Raw genomic sequence first — 17,573 nt, 5'->3', positions numbered from 1 at the left:
TTGGGGGCGGATGTTTGAGGGCAAATCAACATCTGACATGTGGGAGGCTTTCAAGTGTCAGTTGAAAGGAATACAGGACAGGCATGTTCCTGTGAGGAAGAAAGATAAATACGGCAATTTTCGGGAACCTTGGATGACGAGTGATATTGTAGGCCTCGTCAAAAAGAAAAAGGAGGCATTTGTCAGGGCTAAAAGGCTGGGAACAGACGAAGCCTGTGTGGCATATAAGGAAAGTAGGAAGGAACTTAAGCAAGGAGTCAGGAGGGCTAGAAGGGGTCATGAAAAGGCATTGGCAAATAGGGTTAAGGAAAATCCCAAGGCTTTTTACACTTACATAAAAAGCAAGAGGGTAGCCAGGGAAAGGGTTGGCCCACTGAAGGATAGGCAAGGGAATCTATGTGTGGAGCCAGAGGAAATGGGCGAGGTACTAAATGAATACTTTGCATCAGTATTCACCAAAGAGAAGGAATTGGTAGATGTTGAGTCTGGAGAAGGGGGTGTAGATAGCCTGGGTCACATTGTGATCCAAAAAGACGAGGTGTTGGGTGTCTTAAAAAATATTAAGGTAGATAAGTCCCCAGGGCCGGATGGGATCTACCCCAGAATACTGAAGGAGGCTGGAGAGGAAATTGCTGAGGCCTTGACAGAAATCTTTGGATCCTCGCTGTCTTCAGGGGATGTCCCGGAGGACTGGAGAATAGCCAATGTTGTTCCTCTGTTTAAGAAGGGTGGCAGGGATAATCCCGGGAACTACAGGCCGGTGAGCCTTACTTCAGTGGTAGGGAAATTACTGGAGAGAATTCTTCGAGACAGGATCTACTCCCATTTGGAAGCAAATGGACGTATTAGTGAGAGGCAGCACGGTTTTGTGAAGGGGAGGTCGTGTCTCACTAACTTGATAGAGTTTTTCGAGGAGGTCACTAAGATGATTGATGCAGGTAGGGCAGTAGATGTTGTCTATATGGACTTCAGTAAGGCCTTTGACAAGGTCCCTCATGGTAGGCTAGTACAAAAGGTGAAGTCACACGGGATCAGGGGTGAACTGGCAAGGTGGATACAGAACTGGCTAGGCCATAGAAGGCAGAGGGTAGCAATGGAGGGATGCTTTTCTAATTGGAGGGCTGTGACCAGTGGTGTTCCACAGGGATCAGTGCTGGGACCTTTGCTCTTTGTAGTATATATAAATGATTTGGAGGAAAATGTAACTGGTCTGATTAGTAAGTTTGCAGACGACACAAAGGTTGGTGGAATTGCGGATAGCGATGAGGACTGTCTGAGGATACAGCAGGATTTAGATTGTCTGGAGACTTGGGCGGAGAGATGGCAGATGGAGTTTAACCTGGACAAATGTGAGGTAATGCATTTTGGAAGGGCTAATGCAGGTAGGGAATATACAGTGAATGGTAGAACCCTCAAGAGTATTGAAAGTCAAAGAGATCTAGGAGTACAGGTCCACAGATCACTGAAAGGGGCTACACAGGTGGAGAAGGTAGTCAAGAAGGCATACGGCATGCTTGCCTTCATTGGCCGGGGCATTGAGTATAAGAATTGGCAAGTCATGTTGCAGCTGTATAGAACCTTAGTTAGGCCACACTTGGAGTATAGTGTTCAATTCTGGTCGCCACACTACCAGAAGGATGTGGAGGCTTTAGAGAGGGTGCAGAAGAGATTTACCAGAATGTTGCCTGGTATGGAGGGCATAAGCTATGAGGAGCGATTGAATAAACTCGGTTTGTTCTCACTGGAACGAAGGAGGTTGAGGGGCGACCTGATAGAGGTATACAAAATTATGAGGGGCATAGACAGAGTGGATAGTCAGAGGCTTTTCCCCAGGGTAGAGGGGTCAATTACTAGGGGGCATAGGTTTAAGGTGAGAGGGGCAAAGTTTAGAGTAGATGTACGAGGCAAGTTTTTTACGCAGAGGGTAGTGGGTGCCTGGAACTCGCTACCGGAGGAGGTAGTGGAGGCAGGGACGATAGGGACATTTAAGGGGCATCTTGACAAATATATGAATAGGATGGGAATAGAGGGATACGGACCCAGGAAGTGTAGAAGATTGTAGTTTAAGTCGGGCAGTATGGTCGGCACGGGCTTGGAGGGCCGAAGGGCCTGTTCCTGTGCTGTACATTTCTTTGTTCTTTGTTTGTTTTGTACAGACTCTGCATTTCCCCAGGGACTGTGTGTGTGTGTCTGTACTGACTCTGCATTTCCCCAGGGACTGTGTGTGTGTGTCTGTACTGACTCTGCATTTCCCCAGGACTGTGTGTGTGTGTCTGTACTGACTCTGCATTTCCCCAGGGACTGTGTGTGTGTGTCTGTACTTACTCTGCATTTCCCCAGGACTGTGTGTGTCTCTGTACTGACTCTGCATTTCCCCAGGGACTGTGTGTGTGTGTCTGTACTGACTCTGCATTTCCCCAGGGACTGTGTGTGTGTGTCTCTGTACTGACTCTGCATTTCCCCAGGGACTGTGTGTGTGTCTGTACTGACTCTGCATTTCCCCAGGGACTGTGTGTGTGTCTGTACTGACTCTGCATTTCCCCAGGGACTGTGTGTGTGTGTCTCTGTACTGACTCTGCATTTCCCCAGGGACTGTGTGTGTGTCTGTACTGACTCTGCATTTCCCCAGGGACTGTGTGTGTGTCTCTGTACTGACTCTGCATTTCCCCAGGGACTGTGTGTGTGTGTCTGTACTGACTCTGCATTTGCCCAGGGACTGTGTGTGTGTGTCTGTACTGACTCTGCATTTCCCCAGGACTGTGTGTGTCTCTGTACTGACTCTGCATTTCCCCGGGGACTGTGTGTGTCTCTGTACTGACTCTGCATTTCCCCGGGGACTGTGTGTGTCTCTGTACTGACTCTGCATTTCCCCAGGGACTGTGTGTGTGTCTGTACTGACTCTGCATTTCCCCAGGGACTGTGTGTGTCTCTGTACTGACTCTGCATTTCCCCGGGGACTGTGTGTGTGTCTATACTGACTCTGCATTTCCCCAGGGACTGTGTGTGTGTCTGTACTGACTCTGCATTTCCCCAGGGACTGTGTGTGTGTCTGTACTGACTCTGCATTTCCCCGGGGACTGTGTGTGTGTCTGTACTGACTCTGCATTTCCCCAGGGACTGTGTGTGTGTCTGTACTGACTCTGCATTTCCCCAGGGACTGTGTGTGTGTCTCTGTACTGACTCTGCATTTTCCCGGGGACTGTGTGTGTCTCTGTACTGACTCTGCATTTCCCCGGGGACTGTGTGTGTGTCTGTACTGACTCTGCATTTCCCCGGGGACTGTGTGTGTGTGTCTGTACTGACTCTGCATTTCCCCAGGGACTGTGTGTGTCTGTACTGACTCTGCATTTCCCCGGGGACTGTGTGTGTGTGTCTGTACTGACTCTGCATTTCCCCAGGGACTGTGTGTGTGTCTGTACTGACTCTGCATTTCCCAGGGACTGTGTGTGTGTCTGTACTGACTCTGCATTTCCCCAGGGACCGTGTGTGTGTCTGTACTGACTCTGCATTTCCCCAGGACTGTGTGTGTGTGTCTGTACTGACTCTGCATTTCCCCAGGGACCGTGTGTGTGTCTGTACTGACTCTGCATTTCTCCAGGGACTGTGTGTGTCTGTACTGACTCTGCATTTCCCCGGGGACTGTGTGTGTGTGTCTGTACGGACTCTGCATTTCCCCGGGGAGTGTGTGTGTCTGTACTGACTCTGCATTTCCCCAGGGACTGTGTGTGTGTCTGTACTGACTCTGCATTTCCCCAGGGACTGTGTGTGTGTCTGTACTGACTTTGCATTTCCCCGGGGACTGTCTGTGTGTCTCTGTACTGACTCTGCATTTCCCCGGGGACTGTGTGTGTCTCTGTACTGACTCTGCATTTCCCCAGGGACTGTGTGTGTGTCTCTGTACTGATTCTGCATTTCCCCATAGACTGTGTGTGTGTCTGTACTGACTCTGCATTTCCCCGGGGACTGTGTGTGTCTCTGTACTGACTCTGCATTTCCCCGGGGACTGTGTGTGTCTCTGTACTGACCCTGCATTTCCCCGGGGACTGTGTGTGTCTCTGTACTGACTCTGCATTTCCCCGGGGACTGTGTGTGTGTCTGTACTGACTCTGCATTTCCCCAGGGACCGTGTGTGTGTCTCTGTACTGACTCTGCATTTCCCCAGGACTGTGTGTGTCTCTGTACTGACTCTGCATTTCCCCAGGACTGTGTGTGTGTCTGTACTGACTCTGCATTTCCCCAGGACTGTGTGTGTCTGTACTGACTCTGCATTTCCCCAGGGACTGTGTGTGTGTCTCTGTACTGACTCTGCATTTCCCCAGGGACTGTGTGTGTGTCTGTACTGACTCTGCATTTCCCCAGGGACCGTGTGTGTGTCTGTACTGACTCTGCATTTCCCCAGGGACTGTGTGTGTGTCTGTACTGACTCTGCATTTCCCCAGGGACTGTGTGTGTGTCTGTACTGACTCTGCATTTCCCCAGGGACCGTGTGTGTGTCTGTACTGACTCTGCATTTCCCCAGGGACTGTGTGTGTGTCTGTACTGACTCTGCATTTCCCCAGGGACCGTGTGTGTGTCTGTACTGACTCTGCATTTCCCCAGGGACTGTGTGTGTGTGTCTGTACTGACTCTGCATTTCCCCAGGGACTGTGTGTGTGTCTGTACTGACTCTGCATTTCCCCAGGGACCGTGTGTGTGTCTGTACTGACTCTGCATTTCCCCAGGGACTGTGTGTGTGTGTCTGTACTGACTCTGCATTTCCCCAGGGACTGTGTGTGTGTCTGTACTGACTCTGCATTTCCCCAGGGACTGTGTGTGTGTCTCTGTACTGACTCTGCATTTCCCCAGGGACTGTCTGTGTGTCTGTACTGACTCTGCATTTCCCCAGGGACTGTGTGTGTGTGTCTCTGTACTGACTCTGCATTTCCCCAGGGACTGTGTGTGTGTGTCTCTGTACTGACTCTGCATTTCCCCAGGGACTGTGTGTGTCTCTGTACTGACTCTGCATTTCCCCAGGGACTGTCTGTGTGTCTGTACTGACTCTGCATTTCCCCAGGGACTGTGTGTGGCTCTGTACTGACTCCGTGTTTGTTCCCAGGTGGACTGTGTGTGGCTCTGTACTGACTCTGTGTTTGCCCCCAGGTAGACTGTGTGTGTGTGTGTGTATACTGACTCTGTGTTTGCCCCCAGGTGGACTGCGTGAATCTTTGTGCTGATTCCGCTGGGGCATCCGAAGCAAAACTCCAAGCTGCCTTTTCGGAAGCCGATATTTACCGACCCTGTGTTCTGTTGCTGCGGAATCTTGCCATGATTGGGAGAGAAGGGGATGGAGTTGGGGAAGATTCCCGCCTGATATCTGCCCTGCACCGGTTGTTGAAGGAGCTTGCAATGTCTCAGCAGTATGGCCTGACACTTTTAGCATTGTTTGTGTATTTCCCCTCTTTCCGTGAGACCTTTCTCATTCATTTCACCAGCTGTCTGACCTTCACTCCCCCCCCCCTCTCTTCTTTACCTGATTGCTTTGTCCCAGTCCCCGTCCACTGAAATACCATCAGGAAACAGCCGGTTCTCGACTCTCCCTTGTGGAGTTTAAGTAAGGAGTTCCTCGTGAAAGAGTGATCATAATCTTACAGAATTTGACATTAAGTTTAATGTCTGAATATAATCTTCATCAGTCTGAACTTAAAGTATTGAACTTGTATAAAGCCAATGAAAAAGAACAAAGAACAAAGAAAAGTACAGCACAGTAACAGGCCCTTCGGCCCTCCAAGTCCATGCCGACCATGGTACCCGTCTAAACTAAATCCGTCTGCACTTGTGGAGTCCGTATCCTTCCATTCCCACCCTATTCATATATTTGTCTAGATGTCCCTTAACTGCCGCTATCGTACCTGCTCCCACCCCCTCCCCAGGCAGCGCGGTCCATACACACCACCCTCTGTGTAAAAAACGTGCCTCGCACATCTGTTCTAAACTTTTCCCCACGCATTTTAAACCTATGTCCCCCAGTACTTGACTCTCTTGCCCCAGGAAAGAGCCTCTGACCATCCACTCTGTCCATGCCCCTCATAATCTTGTAGACCTCTATCGAGTCGCCTCTCAACCTCCGTCGTTCCAGTGAGAACAGACCGGGTTTATCTAACCTCTCCTCACAGCTAATCACCTCCATACCAGGCAACATCCTAGTAAACCGCTTCCGTACCCTCTCCAAAGCATCCACATCCTTCTGGTTGTGTGGCGACCAGAATTGTACACAACATTCCAAATGAGGCCTAACTCAGGTCCTGTACAGCGGCAGCATGACTTGCCAATTTTTATATTCAATACCCCGACCGATGAAGGCCAGCATGCCGAATGCCTTCTTGACCACCTTCTCCACATGCGTTGCCACTTTCAGTGATCGGTGCACATGCCCAGATCTCCCTGCCTGTCAATACTTGCAAGAGTTCTACCATTTCTTGTATAAATTCTACATGCATTGGACTTTCCAAAGTGCATTACCTCACACACTTGGATGGATTAAACTGTGTCTGCCATCTCTCCGCCCAGGACCCCAACCAGTTTAAATCCTGCTGTATCCTCAGACAGTCCTCTTCACTATCCGCAACTCCACCAATTTTGTGTCGTCTGCGAACTTACTAATCAGACCAGCTACATTTTCTTCCAAATCATTTATTTATTTATTTTAAAAATTAATTTTTATTAAAGTTTTCACAAAATATCAACAACAAAATGTAAACGGAACCCAATAGAATTAAATATAAAACAAAACAACCCCGTGCCCCCCTCCCCCCTATACATAAATAATAAATTAACACCCGCCGAAACACATAGCAAATATATACACCCCCTCAGATCCCCCAGTATAAACAAACAAAAATAAAATAGAACCCCCCCCCGTCCTCAAAAAACTCAATCAAATTAGTCAGGCCCGACCTCCCCTTCACAAAACCATGCTGTCCATCACTAATAAGTCCATTTGTTTCCAAAGGTGAGTAAATCCTGTCTCTAAGAATCTTTTCCAATAATTTCCCTACCACTGACGTAAGGCTCACCGGCCTATAATTTCCTGGATTATCCCTGCTGCCCTTCTTGAACAATGGAACATCATTGGCTCCTCTCCAGTCCTCTGGAACGTCACCTGTGGCCAATGAGGATGCAAAGATACTGTCAAGGCCCCAGCAATTTCCTCCCTTGCCTCCCTCAGTATTCTGGGGTAGAATCCATCAGGCCCTGGGACTTATCTACTTTAATGCTTTTTAAGATGTCCAACACCTTTTTATTAATATCAACATGTTTCAGAATATCTACACCCTCTACCCTGTACTCCTCATCCAACAAGTCCTTCTCTTTGGTGAATACTGGGGCAAAGTATAAATTTAGTATCTCTCTCATTTCCTCTGGTTCCATACATAGATTCCCTCCAATATCCTTGAATGGACCAACCCTTTCTCTGGCTACCCTCTTGCTCTTTACATATGGGTCAAACGCCTTAGGCTTTTCATTAATCCTGTTTACCAACGACATTTCATGACCCCTTTTAGCCTTCCTAACTCCTACCTTAAGTTCCTTCCAACTTACTTCATATTCTTCAAGGGCTTTGTCTGTCCGAAGCCTTTTAGACCTTAACGAATGCTTCCTTTTTCTTTTTGACAAGATTCATAATATCCCTCGTTATCCAGGGTTCTCTATACTTGCCACCCTTATCTTCGCCCTCACAGGAACATGCCGGTCCCGAACTCTAATCAACTGACATTTGAAAGCCTCCTACATGCCGGATGTTGATTTTCCCTCAAACAGCCTCGCCCAGTCGACACTCTCCAGATCCTGCCCAATGCTGCTGTAATTAACCTTCCCCCAGACTAACACCTTCGCCTGAGGACCACTCTCGTCCTTCTCCATAAGCAGCTTAAAACTTGCTGCACCCATCTCTATCTGATTGGTCTGTGCCGAGTGTGGAAACCCCTCTGATTGGTCTGTGCCGAGTGTGGAAACCCCTCTGATTGGTCTGTGCCGAGTGTGGAAACCCCTCTGATTGGTCTGTGCCGAGTGTGGAAACCCCTCTGATTGGTCTGTGCCGAGTGTGGAAACCCCTCTGATTGGTCTGTGCCGAGTGTGGAAACCCCTCTGATTGGTCTGTGCCGAGTGTGGAAACCCCTCTGATTGGTCTGTGCCGAGTGTGTAAACCCCTGTATCTGATCACTTTGGCCAATGTCTCTGTTTCAGTGATGCTCCCGTTGTGGTGGTTGGGACAGTTGCCCGGTTGGATGACCTCTTTGCCGATGTACAGACCCTGTTCCTGCACGAGGTGACAATGGAGAATTTGTGTGAGGAGCAGAGGAAGCTGATTATGTCGGCACTCAGCACCCAACTCCCCCTGGGCAAGAGTGTCAATCTCCGAAAGCTCGCCAAGCTAACTGCCGTGAGTATCCCGAAGGTCACTCATTGAAGAGAAGCCAAGAACTTCATTGCAGTGTTAATGTAAGCCTACTCATGACAAAGATTATTATTATTACTCAGTGCCCCAGCTGATGAAGGCGAGCGTGCCATCTGCCTTCTTCATCACCTTGGCCACCTGTGTTGCCACTTTTAGGGAACTGTGTACCTGTACGCCCAGATCCCTCCATGTTAATGTTCCTAAGGAATCTGCCATTTACAATATAATGCAGACCTAGATTTGATCCTCCAAAAGACATCACCTCACATTTGTCCGGATTAAACTCCATCTGCCATTTCTGTGCCCAAGTCTTCAAATCAACTGGCCTTTAAAAGCCTCCCACATGTCAGACGTGGATTTGCCCTCAAATAGCCGCTCCCAATCCACATTCCCCAGTTCCTGTCTAATTTGGATGTAATTGGCCCTCGCCCAATTAAACACCCTCACCCGCGCGGGCCACTCTCGTCCTTCTCCATGACGACCCGAAATCTTATGGAATTATGGTCGCCATGGGCAGCACGGTAGCACAGTGGTTAGCACTGTGGCTTCACAGCACCAGGGTCCCAGGTTCGATTCCCGGCTTGGGTCACTGTCTGTGTGGAGTCTGCACGTTCTCCCCGTGTCTGCGTGGGTTTCCTCCGGGTGCTCCGGTTTCCTCCCACAGTCCAAAGATGTGCAGGTCAGGTGGATTGGCCATAATAAATTGCCCTTAGTGACCAAAATGGTTCGGAGAGGTTATTGGGTTACGGGGAGAGGGTGGAAGTGACGGCTTACGTGGGTCGATGCAGACTCGATGGGCCGAATGGCCTCCTACTGCACTGTATGTTCAATGTAAGCCCAAAATGCTCCCCCACTGAAATATCAATTACCTGGCCTGGCTCGTTCCCCAATACCAAGTCGAGTATGGCCCCTCTCCCTGGTTGGATTGTCAACATAATGTATCAAAAAGCCCTCCGGGACACATCTAACAAATTGCTCTCCATCCGAGCCCCCGGCTGTAAGGGATTCACAGTCAATATGGGGGAAGTTGAAGTCGCCGATCACAACTACTCTGCTTTATTCACACCTTTTCAGTGTCTGACCACCCACACTGCTCCTGCCTCCTGCGGGATGTTGGGAGGCCAATAGTACTCGAAAAGGAGGAGGCATTGGGTCTTTTAAAAGATATTAAGATAGATAAGTCTCCTGGGCCGGATGGGATTTACCCCAGAATACTGAGGGAAGCAAGAGAGGAAATTGCTGGGGCCTTGACTGACATCTTTGTATCCTCATTGGCTACAGATCCCAGAGGACTGGAGAATAGTTAATGTGGTACCGTGTTTAAGAAAGGTACCATGGATAATCCAGGAAACTATAGGCCGGTGAGCCTCACGTCGGTTGTAGGTAAATTATTGGAGAGAATTCTCAGGGACAGGATTTGTATCCATTCAGAAACAAATGGACTCGGAAGCGATAGACAGCATGGTTTTGTGAAGGGGTGGTCGTGCCTCACTAACTTGATCGAGTTTTTTGTGGAGGTGACAAAGATGATTGATGAGGGGAGGGCGGTGGATGTTGTTTACATGGACTTCAGGAAAGCCTTTGATAAGGTGCCTCGTGGCAGACTGGTCGTGCCTGACACGGGATCAGAGGTGAGGTGGCAAGATGGATACAAAACTGCCTCGGTATCAGAGGGTAGCAGTAGGAGAGTGTGTTTCCAAATGGAAGGTTGTGACTAGTGGTGTTCCACAGGGATGGTGCTGGGATCTCTGTTGTTTGTACATAAACAATTTGGAGGAAAATGTCGCCAGTCTGATTAGTAAGTTTGCGGATGACGCCAAGGTTGGTGGAGTGGCAGATCGTGTTGAAGATTGTCAAAGGATACAGCAGGACACAGATAGGTTGGAGACTTGGGCAGAGAAATGGCAAATGGAGTTTAATCCGGACAAATGTGAGGTGATGCATTTTGGTAGGTCTGACATAGAGGGGAAATATACCGTAAATGGGCAAACTCTGAGGAATATACTAAGCCAGAGAGATCTGGACGTGCAGGTCCACAGATCTTTGAAGGTGGCAACACAAGTGGACAAGGTAGTCGCGAAAGCATACGGAATGCTTGCCTTCATTGGACGGGGCACTGAGTATAAAAACTGACAAGTCATTCTGTGGGTGTATAGAACCTTGGTAAGGCTGCACTTGGAATACTGCGCACAATTCTGGTCGCCACACTACCAGAAGGATGTGGAGGCTTTGGAGAGGGTGCAGAGGAGGTTTACCAGGATGTTGCCTGGTCTGGAGGGTGTTAGCTATGCAGAGAGGCTGAATAGACTCAGACTGTTTTCATTAGAAAGACGGAGATTGAGGGGCGACCTGATAGAGGTCGGCAAGATTATGAGGGGCATGGATAGAGTGGATGGGCAGGCACTCTTTCCCAGGGTGGAGGGGTCAGTCACCAGGGGGCAGAGGTTTAAGGTCCGTGGGACAAAGTTTAGAGGAGATGTGCGAGGCAGGTTTTTTACTCAGAGGGTGGTGAGTGTCTGGAACGCGTTGCCAGGGGAGGTTGTGGAGCAGATACATTAACGCCGTTCAAAAGACATCTTGACAAACACATGGATAGGACGGGTATAGAGGGATACGGCACAAGGAAGTGCTGAGGGTTTGGGCAAAGGGTGATATCGTGCCCAGTACAGGCTTGGAGGGCCGAAGGGCCTGTTCCTGTGCTGTCTTGTTCTTTGTTCTTTGTGCTGCCAACACTGTGATTTCACCCTTCTTATTCCTGACCTCCACCCATAATGCCTCACTACAATATCGCTCCCTCAACACAGCTGTGATCTGCTCTCTAATCAGCAAAGCGGCTCCCCCGCCCTTCTGTCCCGTCTAAAACGATATCCGGAATGTTAAGCTGCCAGTCCTGTCCCTCCATTAACCATGTCTCCGTAATTGCAATTACATGATAGATCCATGCAGTAATCCAGGCTCACAGTTCCTCTGTCTTACCCGTTATACTTCTTGCATTGAAGCAAACGCACTCCAGACCTACAGTCCCGCTGAGCCCTGCAGCCTCCCTCTGCCTGCTCGTACTCTGCTGTTTATCTCAGTCTCACTTTTGTCCCCAGTGATCCATATATCTGAAAGCCTCCTTCTTAATATTATTATTACACCAGCTCTTTAGCCACGTATTTCACTGTACTATTCCCCTGGTCCAAGCCTCACTAGCATGTGGCACGGGGAGTAATCCTGAGATTATTACCCTGGAGATCCTGCTGTTTAGCTCCTGACCTAATTCGCTGAATAGTCTTTGCAGGACCTCTTCCCTCTTCCTGCCTATGTCATTAGTACCAATGTGGACAATGACATCTGTCTGTTTACCCTCCTGTTTCAGGATGCCCTGTAGCCGTTCAGAGACATCCAGGACCCTGGCACCAGGGAGGCAACACACCATTCTAGAGACCCGTTTGCGGCACAGAATCGCCTGTCTGTGCCCCTATCGATTCTCCTACTACTATCACTCGCTTGGACTTAGCCCGACCCTGCTAGACAGCAGAACCAGTTGTGGTGCCAGAGGCCTGGCTGCTGCTGGTATCTTCCCTGAGAGGCTAGACGCCCCCCCCCCACGCGCTGTGAGGCAGCAGTGCTAACCACTGCATCACCGTGCCGCCCCCAAAGTGCTGTAACGAACTGCTTTATTTACAGTACAGAAGGAGGCCATTCGGCCCATCGAATCTGCACCGGCTCTTGGAAAGAGCCCCCTACCCAGGCCCACATCTCCACCCTATCCCCATAACCCAGTAACCCCACCCAACACTGAGGGAAATTTTGGACACTAAGGGGCAATTTAGCGCGGACAATCCTCCCAACCTGCACGTCTTTGGACTGTGGGAGGAAACCGGAGCACCCGGAGGAAACCCACGCACACACGGGGAGAACGTGCAGACTCCACACAGACAATGACCCAAGCCGGGAATCGAACCTGGGACCCTGGAGCTGTGAAGCAATTGTGCTAACCACTGTGCTTCCGTGCTGCCCTAAGAGTATGTTTCTTGAAAACGTACATCAACGTCCTGTGGTGACGAATTCCACAGGCCGACCGCTCTCTGGGTGAAGAAATGTCTCCTTATCTCTGTCCTAAATGGTCCACCCCGTATCCTCAGACTGTGACCCCTGGTTCTGGACACACCCACCATCGGGAACATCCTTCCTGCATCAACCCTGTCCAGTCTTCAATTCTATAGGATTCTCAGGCGAGCTGTCTTTTACAAATGCATGCAGGATTTACTGACACAGTGCTAGTTTAGAAGTAGATCACTGAGATGCGTGTCCGACCACCATGCTTATCGGGGTTTGTGATGGTGTTTATGTTGACAGTGTCTCTGCCCTTTGTTCTCAGGGTTACGTGCTGAGCGACCTGTGTGCATTGCTCAGCCATGCCAGTCGGGCGACCTGCAACCGATTACAAAAGAGCTGGTGAGTATTCTCACTGTGTAACGGTAACAGGCACAGGGGAGTGAGTTTGAGCCATCAGTGCCGGGGGGGGGGGGGGGGGGGCAGTCCGCACCTTCAGGGGTTTGAGTCCGAGCTATCGGGAGGGGGGGGGAGTCGATACAGGAAGTTTTATACCAAATGCTGGCAAGTTAAACAGTAGTTTGACACGGGCAAGAATCTGCAGGTTGTTCCTGAAGGATCTCTCTCTCAAAGCAGTTTCACCAAGACATCCCATAAAGCAAGTATTCTTGTGTTTGCTAACTGTATTTAAAAGTGGATTTTTGATCTTAGATGGGTTTTGCTGGATTGGAGATAAATAGATAGCAGTTAAAGTGTTTAATTTTATTGTTAATTTTTGTTTCACTGATAATTGTAAGCTATTTCTTGTTTGATGTTAAAGTTGATTTCGTACTGTGTTCGTAATTCAGTTTGCTTTAATTACCACATCCCTTTTGTGGAGCCAAGTGTCCTTTTCTGAGTCTTACAGATTCAATAAAATATTGGGGTTTCTGTTCACGATCCTCGTAAACCTGGGATCTGGTCCGGGATGGAAATATAACAGGAAAGGGAATCTAACAGTTTTCTACAGTCATATTGTTAAGTTGGCTGGACAGCTGGTTCATGATGCCGAGCGAGGCCAGCAGCGAGGGTTCAATTCCCACGCCAGCTGAGGGCCTTCTCAACCTCGCCCCTTGCCTGAGGTGTGGTAAATCACCACCAATCAGCTCTCATCTCACAGGGGAAAGCAGCCTATGCTCATAAGGGACTTTAGTAAAAGGGTGTTGAAAGAAGGAGTGGAGTTGATTAAGGATTTACACATGGAGGCAGGGACAGCGCTGAAGTATTAAGTAGCAGAAGTGCTGACTACATGTAAAAGTTGATAAGTCGCCAGGACCAGATGGGATGTATCCAAGGATACGGAAGGAAGTAAAGGTAGGAATTGTGGAGGCACTTCCCAACCTCCTTAGATGTAGGACTGGTACAGGAGGACTAGAGAATTGCAAGTTATTTTCAAGGAAGGCTGTAAATTTCAGCCCAATAACCACAGGGCAGTTAGTTGAACCTCGGCAGTGGGAGACCTCGAAAATAATACATGACAAAAGTAGCAACTGTGGATTATTTAACAAAAATCAGCAAGACTCATCCGTAGCTCACTCAAGGAGTTAGAAATAGTATTCGATTAAAAGAGAGGGTTACAATGTTTAAAAGAAAACAATAGCAAGTCTGAAGATTGGGGGTGTTTTAGAAACCAGCAGAGGGCCATCAAAATATTCATAGAATTTACCGTGCAGAAGGAGGCCATTCGGCCCATCGAGTCTGCACCGGCTCTTGGAAAGAGCACCCCACCCAACCCCACACCCCCACCCTATCCCCATAACCCAGTAACCCCACCCAACACTAAGGGCAATTTTGGACACTAAGGGCAATTTATCATGGCCAATCCACCTAACCTGCACATCTTTGGACTGTGGGAGGAAACCGGAGCACCCGGAGGAAACCCACGCACACACGGGGAGGATGTGCAGACTCCGCACAGACAGTGACCCAAGCCGGAATCGAATCTGGGACCCTGGAGCTGTGAAGCAATTGTGCTAACCACTATGCCACCGTGCAGCCCCTAAAAAGAGACAAATAGAATGAGAGTAAATTAGCCGTAAATATCAAAATGGATTGTGAGAACTTTTATAAGTATATAAAAAGGAGGAGAGTAGCTAAAGTAAACTTTAGAAGCAGAGAAGGAGAAATTAATCTGGGGAGTGAGGAAATAGCAGAGGCATTGAACAAATACTTTGTGTCAGTCGTCACAGTGGAAGACACACATTTTATACTAGAAATAGATGGTAAACTGGGGGCAAAAATGATTGAGGGTTGAAATCTGATTAATCCCCAGGAGCTCATGACTTGCACACAAGGCTTCTAAATGAGATAGCTGCGGAGGTAGTCTATATTCATCACAGTTCAGTGCCAATCTCTTTATGGAACAGCAGGCCAGTTTGTCTAATAACAGTTGTTGGGAAGATGCTGGAATCTTTTATTAAGCAGGTATTAACAATGAACTTCAAAAAGCATTGTATGGTTAGAACAAAACATGGTTTTAATGAAGGGCAATCCTGTTTGACAAATTTATTTTCATTTTTTGACGATGTAACTAGTAGGGTAGATGAAGGGGACCAGTAGATGTCATATACCTGGATTTCCAAAAGGCATTCGATCAGGTACCACACCAAAGGTTAATAAACAAGATAAGGGCTTATGGAGTTGGGGGTAGTATTTCAGCAAGGATAGAGGATTGGTTAGCGGATAGAAAGCAGAGAACTTGCTCTAATTGTTCAGGGTGTTGATGAGTTCACATCTGCAAAGTTTCCCTAAACAAGGCTTTTTCAAGTTAGCAGGCACTGTGAATAGTGGATTGCTGCAAGGATCAGTGCTGGGGCCTCGGCTGTTTACAATATTTATTACTGACTCCGATGAAGAGACAGAGAGTAATGTATCCAAGTTTTCTGATGGTAGCAAGCTGGGTGGTAAGGTAAGCTGTGGGGAGGACACACACAGGCTTCAAAGAGATATAAGCAGGTTAAGTGAGAGGGCAACAAGATGGCAGATGGAGCATAATGTAGAGAAGTGTGAAGGTGTTCACTTCGGTTAGAAGAATGGAAAAGCAGAATATTTTTTAAAGGTGTGAAACTTGGAAGTGTCGATGTTCCGAGAGACCTGACTCTGCTCAGAGAGGGAACACAGAAAGTTAGCATGTAGGTACAGCGAGTAATTAGGAAGGAAATATCCTGTTGAATTGGAGTCCAGGAATAAGACCAGAAGACATAGGAGCAGAATTAGGCCACTCGGCCCATCAAGGCTGATATTTTCTCATCCCCATTCTCCTGCCTTCTCCCCCTAACCCCTGATCCCCTTATTAATCAAGAACCTATCCATCTCTGTCTTAAAGACACTCAGTGATTTGGCCTCCCACAGCCTTCTGCGGCAAAGAGTTCCACAGATTCACCACCCTCTGGCTGAAGAAATTCCTCCTCATCTCTGTTTTAAAGGATCGTCCCTTTAGTCTGAGATGGTGTCCTCTGGTTCTAGTTTTCCTACAAGTGGAAACATCCTCTCCATGTCCACTCTATCCAGGCCTCGCAGTGTCCTGTAAGTTTCAATAAGATCCCCCCTCATCCTTCTAAACTCCAACGAGTACAGACCCAGAGTCCTCAACAGTTCCTCATACGACAAGTCCTTCATTCCAGGGATCATTCTCTCCTCTGGACCCTTTCCAAGGCCAGCACATCCTTCTGTAGATACGGGGCCCAAAACTGCTCACAATACTCCAAATGGGGTCTGACCAGAGACTTATACAGCCTCAGAAGTACATCCCTGGTCTTGTATTCTAGCCCTCTCGACATGAATGCTAACATTGTATTTGCCTTCCTAACTGCCGACTGAACCTGCACATTAACCTTTCGAGAATCGTGAACAAGGACTCCCAAGTCCCTTTGTGCTTCTGATTTCCGAAGCATTTCCCCATTTAGAAAATAGTCTATGCCTAAATTCCTCCTTCCAAAGTGCTTAACCTCACACTTTTCCACATTGTATTCCATCTGCCACTTCATTGCCCGCTCTCCTAGCCTGTCCAAGTCCTTCTGCAGCCCCCTTGCTTCCTCAATACTACTTGTCCATCGACAGATCTTTGTATCATCTACAAACTTAGCAACAGAGCCTTCAGTTCCTTCTTCCAGATCATTAATGTATATTGTGAAAAGTTGTGCTCCCAGCACAGACCCCTGAGGCACACCACTAGTCACCGGCTGCCATCCCCACTCTCTGCCTTCTGCCAGTCAGCCAATCCTCTATCCGTGCCAGGATCTTACCCTGAACACCACGGGCTCTTAACTTATTTAACAGTCTCCTATGCAGCACCTTTGCCTAACTTCCTTGTTACTTTCTCAAAGAACTCGAACAGATTTGTCAGACACGACCTCCCTTTGACGAAGCCGTGCTGACTCAGTCCTATTTTACCATGCACTTCCAAGTACTCCGCGATCTCATCTTTAATACAAATATATAAAACAAAAAAGAGTGGCTAAGGAAAATATTGGTCCTTTAGAGGATGAGAAGGGAGATTTAATAATGGGAGATGAGGAAATAGCTGAGGAACTGAACAGGTTTTTTGGGTCGGTCTTCACAGTGGAAGACACAAATAACATGCCAGTGACTGATGGAAATGAGGCTATGACAGGTGAGGACCTTGAGAGGATTGTTCTCACCAAGGAGGTAGTGATGGGCAAGCTAATGGGGCTAAAGGTAGACAAGTCTCCTGGACCTGATGGAATGCATCCCAGAGTGCTAAAAGAGATGGCTAGGGAAATTGCAAATGCACTAGTGATAATTTACCAAAATTCACCAGACTCTGGGGTGGTCCCGGCGGATTGGAAAGTAGCAAACGTGACACCACTGTTTAAAAAAGGAGGTAGGCAGAAAGCGGGTAATTATAGGCCAGTGAGCTTAACTTCGGTAGTAGGGAAGATGCTGGAATCTATCATCAAGGAAGAAATAGCGAGGCATCTGGATGGAAATTGTCCCATTGGGCAGACGCAGCATGGGTCCATAAAGAGCAGGTCGTGCCTAACTAATTTAGTGGAATTTTTTGAGGACATTACCAGTGCGGTAGATAACGGGGAGCCAG

The 17,573-nt window shown here is 48.3% G+C and overlaps 1 protein-coding gene across 1 annotated transcript in view; it reads left to right on the top strand.

The window, feature by feature from the left end:
• The window catches only part of pex6 (peroxisomal biogenesis factor 6), a gene marked incomplete at its 5' end in the record, with an annotated part of 335,015 nt that overhangs the window by 137,030 nt on the left and 180,412 nt on the right, over nt 1-17,573 (top strand). Inside the window, 3 exons of the mRNA XM_072500606.1 lie at nt 5,188-5,396; nt 8,224-8,419; nt 12,801-12,877. Coding sequence (XP_072356707.1) covers nt 5,188-5,396; nt 8,224-8,419; nt 12,801-12,877 — 482 coding nt within the window. The remainder of the gene's footprint in view (nt 1-5,187; nt 5,397-8,223; nt 8,420-12,800; nt 12,878-17,573) is intronic.

This window comes from Scyliorhinus torazame, chromosome 4 (genome assembly GCF_047496885.1).
Source record: "Scyliorhinus torazame isolate Kashiwa2021f chromosome 4, sScyTor2.1, whole genome shotgun sequence".
Taxonomy (NCBI): domain Eukaryota; kingdom Metazoa; phylum Chordata; class Chondrichthyes; order Carcharhiniformes; family Scyliorhinidae; genus Scyliorhinus; species Scyliorhinus torazame.
Note: the sequence above shows the minus strand (reverse complement) of the source record. Positions and strands in the feature narration are given on the sequence as shown.